Source organism: Chenopodium quinoa, unplaced genomic scaffold (assembly GCF_001683475.1).
Source record: "Chenopodium quinoa cultivar QQ74 unplaced genomic scaffold, ASM168347v1, whole genome shotgun sequence".
NCBI lineage: Eukaryota > Viridiplantae > Streptophyta > Magnoliopsida > Caryophyllales > Amaranthaceae > Chenopodium > Chenopodium quinoa.
In genome coordinates, this window is record NW_018742817.1 from 1,506,044 (window position 1) to 1,516,777 (window position 10,734).

Here is a 10,734-nt window from a genome sequence, read left to right on the forward strand (position 1 = left end):
TTTGTTTTCTTTTATTTGTTGTTATTGGTTTTGCTTTAGTTTAATTTATTTATGTTGTTCTTGTATAAGTTGCTTGTTTTGCTGCTTGGGTTTTTGTTTTTAAATAATTCTCTTTCTCTACTTGCTCATGAGTTAGAGTCCCAGAGTAGTTCTAGTTGTGGAAGGTAACGAAGTGTTGCTGTGGTTTTTTTAGTCTTGTTGGTTGGTTTTAAGGGTTGTAAGTTTAGGAAATCCCTTATTAGTTTTGTTGGTGGTCCTACTAGTAGCCTTGTCGAGGTGTAAATGTGTTCCCCTGGTAGTTAAAACAGTTCTTCAGGGGGTGAAGTTATTTGCGCAAGTGGATGGTTTTCCCCGCATATGGAGTTTGCAGAAAGAGTTTGGTTTTGAGGGAAGAGTTTGGTTTGCATGTCTTGTTACTAGGTTGTGGGATGATATGGGCATTTAGGAGATTGCTATTATCCCTTGTTAGTTTGGGTGATAACAAGGTCAGTCATCGCTAGTTGTTAATCAATATCTTGAAGGAGGCTACCCATATTTGATGTTTGGGTTAAGCAAAGTCCTCCATTTTCTTTCATTTTCTTTGTAGAGTTGCAAGAAGAGAAATTGCATTTGGATGAACGGTTTCTCATAGAGTCGTTAAGGTGTATGACTCTATAGGTTTTGTTCCCAAACTCCTGGGATGTAGATATGCTTTTCAATCCCTAGGAGTGGAATGGTGTCACAAGTCCAATCTTCAGCAACATGATGCATATTTCAGGTTCTTTCCTTCGCTTCTAATGCCAATTCGGGTTCTCTTCAATGTTTATGTTCTGCGCTCTTGGTCCATCTCGAGTGTTTCAGTTAATTCGGCTTCTCTTGGCCCATTGTTTGGTTGTGGTTCGTTTTTCTTAGTTGTATTGTTCGAGCTCCACAGCTACTGGTTTGCTGCAAGACCTTTTCAGTTTTTGTTCTTTGTTCTCTTCGTTCTTCCTATAATGGTTCTTAGCGTTTGTCTTTTAAAAAATAATAAAAACAAATAAATAAAGAATCATTGAACTTTTATTTATCATAAGACTTAAACATATTTGTTTGAGGAAGGTAATGATAATCAATACTTTATACTATGTATACCATTACCCTTCAAATAAAGGTAATTGTTATCTATACCCCCAACCTAAACACTCTATAAAAGCAGTTATAATTTTTATAATCCTTTTTCTTACAATAAAATGCACTTACCACATTTTTTTTGGTTGGTAAGAAGATGGGCCTTAACGGGCCAAAAACCTCTCATAGATCCTACCGATCCTAATTAATGGGTTAGGCACTTTAAAAATAGCAGGGAAGGGTAAAGGAAGTAAACCCCAAATTATTACTAGTGGGGTTTAATCCCACAACCTCTTAATTGTGATCAGATACAAGCTTTGCCACAAACATGCTCATAACCACATCTATAGTATTTTCATCGATCATAAGTATACTCGGGAGTCGGGTGTGAAAAAGATATCATACAACTCATTATATCATATAACTCATTATAAAGCTAAACTTTTAGCTAGGTCACGAAACAACGACACTTGACATTCTAACTTTTCGCCAAGTGTTGTGCCACGTTGGATAGATTTAAATAGATTTTATAAGATAAAAAAGTTAGTTTAGATTTTTATTTGGATATAATTTTAGAATAAAATTGTTAGTTTAGAGTTTTATTTTCGATAAAATACCAATATTTCAAAGGTACAAATTGAATTATAATTTTATTCGAAAAAAGTTATTAGATTATAATTCACAAAAATTATCAAATAAACATATTTTTTTTATCATAATATTTTTTGCAGCGAAAGAAGTAGTTCAAAGCGTAAAACATCCATACCGGTTAAAATAATATATACTTCACAGTCTAATAGAATTTTATTACCATGTATCTCTGTCAATTAGAGTCGGGCCAAGAGTCATCTCGAATTGAGTAGTTTCAGGTTACGAGTCACGAAATATTTAACCCTTACCCAAAGTTTTGGGTTCGGCCCGGGTCAACCCAACGGGCTTTGAACATTTATTTTATTTATTTTTTGCTATTTTTTTTATTTTTTTTTTATGTATTAAATCGAACACTTCCACACATTCCTACTAGATAGCAAATCGTCACAACAACACTTAATTCCTAATTAATTAATTTTGTATCAATGATATATTAAAAAAAAATTGACATATATCTTAAAATTCAATAAACAACAGGTACAAAATTAGTAATTAAATAAAAAGGAGAGTATATGCAAATCGTACGGAGAATTTTCCAGGAAACTAATACTAGTACTTGTAATTAACTACCAAAGTGTATGAATCCCGAAAGATTTTACAAAAATCACAGGCTGTTTATGTCAGGAAAGTACTACGGAGAAGCAAGAACATGTTGTACAAATAAGATCAGTGAAAGATCAAATTAGTTGTCATTAGCAAACAGATTTGATTCTAACACCATGATTAAATTAGCAACATAATCTATTGTTTTAATTTGTCTCTTCGGTTTACTAACCACACACTAATACACTATTATGTCTATAATTAGCGATTAGCTACTCTCGTAGACCCTCTCAAAGGTTACGAGGCTCGCCTTTTTAAGCTCCCAGTAGTTAGGTTGTCTCTGTAATTAACTTTAAGGGGTATAATTAGCTTCAAATTAGACTATGTATTAGTGTAGGGGACCATTAACCATGTATTTTGTTTGAGGTTAACATCTTTTTAAAGTGATTCCTTTTGCATACGTAGACATTATAATAGAATAATATTTATTTTGACGGATACTTTTTATTCGGATTTTATAATTATTAATTAAGTTGGTACTGTAGTTTAAATTAATAATGTGGCTACTCGTATTAATTTTAATCGAGAAGCAATTGTCTGTCTTTTTATACCGTCTTTTATATCATAATTAACTAAAATTATATTAATATGAACCTTTTTAACAAGCAGCCAATTTTTAATATTTAAGTAGAGAAATATTTTGTAATGTTGTTTATAAACCATAAATATAATACAAATATAAACATTCTTTTCTTAATTAATAACGTCTTTCATACGAAGTAGTTCTTAATCTAAGCTAGAAGAAGCTACTTTTTCTTCTATCTTAAACCATGAATATATATTACGAGTATTATTCTTTATATTACTTAAAGTATGTTATCTAGTAGACAGATTTGTGTATTTTGCTTAATCATTTCACTTTCAATATTTCTTTGAATTACTAGAGTTTATTAGCTTGTTTGCCAAGTTGATAGTAGTTACATTCTCCCCCTTATAAATACCGTTTATTAGAATTTTGACAACATCAATTGTATAAAGAATCAATCAATAAATTAATTGAAGTCTTAATCCATAAATGGGGTCGGTTACATGAACCAATATTGATTATTCCGTTTAGTCATCGACAAAAATGTTCATCCTCCATCCCTTACGATCCAATGCATCATCCTTATGCAAATGCATACATTTTATATCCTTCCTAACTCTTTCTAACTAAGTCAATTTCGGTCTCCCTCTCAGCTCCCTTATTTAATTAGTCTCTTTATGATTCTACTCTTCAAGTTTTTGTACCATTACACTTTTGGGTCTCCGTCTTAAATGTTCAAAAAAAAGGTTTCGGGAGCATTCACCGAATCCAGTCGTCCCCTAAAAGCCATTTTATCAAAATTTTCATTTTGCTAAATAAAAAGTCATTTACCAAATACTTCTATATTGTTTGATGGTAACCAATAAGTAGTACACAAAACGTTGGCCAATAAAGATTTGCCAAACAAAAGAATTCAATCTAATTATGACATAGAAAAGGTGGCTATGACATTATTTTATTTCTAATCTTGGAAATTAATCATTATTTTATCTAATAATTAGCAATTTTTAGCATTGAATTGATGATATCATGTATGGGTCCATTAACTTGCAAGTCATATGAATTGAATAACCAAGAATAGGAAAAAAATTAGTTTGAAACATTACGTCAGAAACCATTGACGAACAAGAGGAGGTTGTTACTGAATGTTGTTTTACATATGGCTTCCATTTTCTATTTTCATTTTGTATTTTACTACTTTTAGAAGCTTTTAACTTATGATGAAGATGACACAATTTATTAATACGAAGATGTGTCTTTCTCTCATTTGTTGTCAACTTTTTAGAGGCCATTGCTTAATGCTCTCGAACATAACACCCAAAATATCTTGGTATAATCGAACCAATTATGAAATATATGAATGTTTGATTTTTTTTTTAAAATAATATAGTTTGAGTCACAATTTTTGGTAATTTGGCATTCTTGATGTTTACTCTAGGTATTGTGAATTATGTGAAATATTTGCCTAGATAAAGGCGATTCATGAAAGGTACAATTTAATTTAGCATCGAAGTGGACGTATGTCAATGTAATAGTGATGTTCAACTTTCCAACTCAATAATTCAATGAGATACCTAATATAAATCAAAATTCAACAATAGAGTAAATGTTGACGTGTTCGTTTACTGAGTGACATGTTTTCTCGTAATTAATGTAGATACAATTTACTAAAGGTACATCGTAAAGTAGAGGAGTGATGTAGTTTAGGCCGACAATTTGAAAGACTCATTTGATGCCGACGAATCCCAAACGGATTTTCTTTGGTCGTATAGAGGACATAAAGGGCTCATGGGTCTGGATTGTAAGGTAACAAAACTAACAAATAACAACGAAAACAAGATTCAATATTATTGTAACAATAGTCTAAAATTCCGGCACATATGACCTTGATACAGTACAACAAAGACATGACGTACCTTTTTCCCAATTGTAGAACATTGAAATTTATGTCCAATCGTCCCCAAACATTAGGTATACGTGATTATTACTGGAGATTGCTTTGATCAAGACATGTTGTACATTGGAATGTAATATAACCATTACATGGCATATTCCAACTAACACAATCATTAGCTAGGGTGGTAAAATGCAATGCTCATCCTAAAATCAAATGTTCTATTCACTATTGTATATACCGAGTATATTTTTTCAGATTTATGATCCGGAATTTAAATATTTGATTCGCTATTAGATCAAATTCGATTTTTAAGAATACCACATTTGATCTAAACAAATCAACTATTTGATTTTTAAAAAACTAAGTAATTCATAAAGTTGATGATGTGATGCTTAATTGTGTTTCAAATTTTTTTCCCATGGCAAACATTCTTTAAATTTAAATTTCACAACAAAATATATCTAATGATATTCAATTAAAAACTATCAAATATCAAATAAACAAATTTCTCAAAGTAGATAAAATATCACATCTCAAATCAGTATCTAATCTATACTCAACTCTATAGATGAATGTTCAAATAGTTGGTTAATAATTTATCAATTGATTAATTAATTATGTACCAGTCGTTAAAAAACATGGATTCTTATAATGGTTGTTCAGTCTTCGCTCCCGACCCCCTCTCAAAAAGAAGGAAATCAAAAAAGCGGGACACACTCAAGTACAACACACCAAAAACTACTCCGTACTTCGTACATTGCATTTACTATACGTCTAGCTTGTTACACAACACCGATCCAGGCCATAGTCCTACAAGGTAGCGCTGTTGCTTGCCCTTTAGCATGGCCCTTAGGCAATCCTACAGGTTAAATTGCTTTAAACTAGATCTACAAAGGTAAAGGGGTGTTGCACATGGGCATACCCCAAAACGAGAAAGTATAAAATAGTACAAATACATGTTCATGAATTTGTATTGGTAGCAGTTTTTATTTTCCACAAACAAACCAAAAGTAACAAGTATTTATCTACATTAGGAAACCCAGACAAGGTGTTTAGCACTGTATTAATGAAGCAAGTACAACCTTAAGTATTATTAGAGGTATATATATACTACCCCTACATTAATTTTTTGAAATTAGTAGTAGTATGTACTTTAAAAGGTTATTAGGGTAGGTCAGATGTAAGTTGGCCTCCACCAGACAACATGGTCCTAGAGACAATTAATATACTAGTGGGTTCAACCTTTAGAGTGGAGTTTCCCATGTTATGCTGGCCTATGTTCCATTCTTCTAACATGTAACATCCTCTTATGAGAGTTGGGTGTTAAAAGGACGACGGAGATATATTTGATCCGCAATGTCTCCCAATTTGTGTCAATTTTGGATCGACTATATTAGAAGATCATCTCAACACCAAAAGTTTAATCTGATGGTTGAATGCTTAAAACTCAGAAATATGTTTGATGCTCTATCAGGAATAGCTCAATCGATTACTACTAGTGAACTTTACCATGTAATAGAGTGCCTGATGGAAATCAATATCTTTAATTATATACTCGATGGACTAAGGTATTATTTATTTTTTAAACAAGAATAACCTTGACCAAACCTCAATTTTCACGATTTTTTTGATCTATTATTTATGGATCATCACCTTCAAGTACCAAGCGGATTCAAGGCATTATATATGATTGTGGTGGATAAATTCTGGTAGTGTAATTAACGTGCTAGTTATACTATAATCTATACCTAGACATTTGAGTCATAATTAACTTTTAAAAAATAAAATGTGTACAAATCATCAATGACTAACCGCCTATAAAGTAAAAAAAAAATAAAAGTTAACATGAGGCTTACTAGCAGGACCCAGATGCCTGGATCCTAGAGTGCAACATAACATAGACACAAGGCCGTAATAATGCAATGATGTTGCCGGTAATTAGCAGCCTCCGGTGGGTTAATTAGATTAATCACCGACATTCGAGACAATAAATAACCTGGATTAATCATTTTATCTCCTTCCTTTAAATACATGGATGTTAGACATACACAAGTGAAAAGGTGTCTTGTGCTGATTAACGTCATCAGAATTATGTATTAAACTAAAATTAGGATTTAGTTTATGATGTTAACATGAACCAACCTTGAATTAAAGTTTAGATTAGAAAACTAATTAAGTTGAAGAATGGGAAACACTGTGTTTTAATTAATACATAGTGGAATTTGTAAGTTGTCATCTTGTGGCTTAGCAAATGAAATTAATTGAATTAATACTATACAATTCTTAGCAAAATGCTCAGGATACCATCTAACTTGTTTGTTGTTGGATCATACTAAATTAAAGTAGGTCAGCAATTGATTGTAAATATAAGTTTGCATGAAATTTTTATTTGGATAAGTTTATGGTCTAGTATACTATATGATATTATGTGTAACGTACTAGATTTTAATTTGTACTCCTTTTCATGGGGGTTTAGTATATCATTATTTTCATGGTATAGTATACTATATTATAATTTTGCATGAAATGTTTATTTGGAGTATATAGTTTGTATACTATGTACTGTCCTTTTCATGGGGGTTTAGTATATCATTATTTTGTTTTTATCATGGTAAATATCTTTTTATTTTTACCTAATTTGGCACAGGTTATAAATTCGAGTCAATCCGTTAGTTAATTTGCAACCATTTTTTCGTGATATTGGCACAATATATATAAATTTTTAGTATATCAAATTTTAAATAATTAAAGTGTAAGCACGTAAAGTTTGAGTAACATATTATGCACACAATTAATTAACTTAAATGGGTTAACCTAAATAACGAGTTGAAATTAACCTTAAATCACGTTTTGATCGGGTTTAGGAGATGGAGCTTTTAAATAGGTTGGGCTTGGTTGGTTGGGCATGGGTTGACGCGGCCCACCGGGTCTTTTAGTCAGCCCAAATTTATTTGTTTTAATAATTTTAAAGTAAACACATGTTATAAGTTTCAAAGCATGTATTGATTGCTAATCCCATATTATTAGTATGTGGAATATATGTTGTGCTTTTTGCTATTGGAAATTTCAAGGATGTTGGCTGATTTATGGTGTTATCTGTAGTGTTATGAATGGTACGGTTCCGAAAATGCATTTGAGTAAAGCTGTATTTCTTAAGCATGTGGAGATTTTCTTTTCTTTTTAAGAAGAAAAAGAGAGGAACAATCGTTATCAACAAAATTTGATAAATCCTTTGTTTCTGCTCTTCTTTTTTTCTGTTTTTTTCTTTTAGAAAAAGATGATAAAAGGAAATAGGAGGAGCGTAACTCCAAATTTTAGAGATGACCATATGTCGAATCAGATTAGAATATTAACGTAAAACCCACAAAGATTATAAAAAAAAAAAAAATACTCGTAGTAATTAACCCTACAAGGTCCATCTATTAGTTTCACAAAATTTATTTTACTATACTCTTTTATTTTTACCTAGTGAACAAACTATTGTTGATTCTCTCCTAATTTTAAAATAACATGAGAGTATATTCCTTGCTTCCCTTATGTTAGATTTTTATATTCAAGACCGTTTATTATAAGTCATTTACTTTTAAAAATAAGTGAATATTTGTCAAGCTAATTTACAATTCTAGTGGTGGAAAAAGGTCTTCTCCCCCCCCCCCCCCCCCCCCCACAATCCCATACTCTCTCTCTTACGTTAGAAACTTTATGGATGACTTTATTTTTATGGCCTATAAATAGAGAACCTTGCCTCTTCATTACATCCCATGTTCACTTCTACTACTACTACTCAAAAATACAAAATCTTCTTCTAAACTCTCTTCTTCATAATTCATATATTTCCTCCAAAAAAAAATCTCTCCACAAAAATTTAAAATGTCAACCATTGTTTATCAAGAATTACAACCTTGTTGTAATAATGAGTCACACTTCATTGAGTCAAGAACTACCCTTAGCCTAAAACTAAATTCATCAACAAAAAACTCGGTCGAAAATTTTAGCTCTAATTCCTTGTATGGAGCTAAAACTACACCCTCGAGTTCGAATTCTTCCGGGGGTTGGAGCTCAATTGAAGCTCTAACTAGTAAAAGAGACGCGGTACCTAAAGAAGAGGTTGTATATGTACATCCTTTAGTTAAACGATCATCATTCATGCTTAGTGAAAAAAGTTTGAAAATGTGTACCGAGAGTCTAGGAAATGAAACCGGCACTTTCGACATGGAAAGTACCGATAGTTTATTTACATCAACAACGACAACAACAACAAAAACAAAAATAACAACGACGGCAACGAAAGGAAGAACAACACCGCGACAAAAGTTTGATATAAGGAAGGAATTATCATTAGGTCAAGGGAAGTTTCCGCCTCCCTTGACTACAATAGCCGGTACGAGTAATATATGTGTTAGACCATACCGTGAAGATGGTCGGTTGGTAATTGAGGCTGTCTCTACCCCTCCTATTCAGGCTTGTATGCAAGCCGAGCGAAGTGATGGCCGTCTAAGGTTGTCCATGATGATGGAAGACATTAACGATAACGATAACGATAACGACAACGAAAACGACAATGGGGTGGAAGAATTGGTAGAAAATGATGAAGAGGGGCTAGAGGAAGAAGTTGTTAAGGAAGAGGTTTTAGAAGAATGTAACAAAAAAAATGATGCATATTTGTTGGAGGATATGAATGGAATTTCAAAAGAGTTAGGGGTAAAATTGGGAATTGGAAAAATTCAAAGAACAAGTAGATGCAAAGAAAGAGGGCAAGGGAATAAGGGATTAATTAATTGGGAACCTTTTTGGGTGGCTACTTAAAAAAGGAAAAATTAAAAAGAAAAAGAGGAAACTTTTTTTGTACCCTCCATTTCTCCTGGCTTTTGCTTGATTCATGTAATGTACTGTTGAATATAAATAGTAAATTTTTGAGGGGTTTATTCAATTCCCATTTATCTTTTCTTAGAAATTGTTGACTACTGTGGTAGTTATTGTAGTTTGTGAATTTGATAGAGACATCTTATTTTTATTTTTCTACTCTCATTTGGGGGTGATTGGCTAATTGAGTAGAGCATCTAATATGAAAACTATTCGAAATTATACTTATCTATCCTATATGGATACTGTTAAATTGTGACTCGAAATCTAATAGAGCTAACTTTGAATGCTCATATCTCTCAAACTATAAATGATTTTGAGGTTAATCAAGTTGGTGGTGATAGCTTGATTCAAGAGATTTCCAACGATACGTCATATGCCCTATATTCCATTAATAAACGAGAAAGTTATAATCGTTTTACAAAGACCTGACGAAGCTGGAACGATGCTGACGAAGTGCTCGACATAGCACGTCCATGCTTGGTTGAGTTGGGCGTTTTTTTGGTCCAATTTTAGCTTAATTATAATAGAAATAATTTCCCAAAATTATATTTCTTCTATGACGGCTATTTGAATATACTTGGAGAACAATTTTAGGGTTTCCTTATGTTATAAAAGGATTGTTAGTTGATCAATTAGATCATACCTTTTAAGCCATTAGATTGAGGACTCCATGTATAATTCTCTCGTTCTTTCTCCATTATAGTGAACAAGCTCTCGAATCCCCTACCCATTGATGTATGTCTATTTTGACCGACCATGTAAATTCTTGTGTTCTTTGTTTATCTTCTTTATTGTTTTTCTCGTTATTATTTTTCATTTATTTATTCCACATTATCAAACACAATTATACCCTTATTTCCTCAAGTATGTAAAAAATTACAGCGCATTGTATAATCTTTGAGTTACACACTCATAAACATAAGTAAGTAATCCTTATATAATATTTTTTTTAAATCTAAATTTATTAACTATTACTAAAACAAAACGTGTTAATGATATGTCATCAATTCCTTAAAGTGTCTTGTGTGTCAAGCTCTCATTAATTAAAATTTTCCCTTCAAACTTAACTATGATGTCATCATTTTATTTTATTTTGCCCTTTCAT

General features: G+C 31.9%; 1 protein-coding gene across 1 annotated transcript; it reads left to right on the forward strand.

Annotated features, from left to right (window-relative positions):
- Positions 1–8,453: 8,453 nt before the first annotated feature.
- LOC110725933 (protein FANTASTIC FOUR 3-like) lies at positions 8,454–9,848 on the forward strand. The gene has a single exon (XM_021905401.1). The coding sequence runs from the start codon at positions 8,634–8,636 to the stop codon at positions 9,567–9,569; it is 936 nt and encodes a 311-aa protein (XP_021761093.1). The 5' UTR covers positions 8,454–8,633; the 3' UTR covers positions 9,570–9,848.
- The last annotated feature ends 886 nt before the right edge of the window (positions 9,849–10,734 follow it).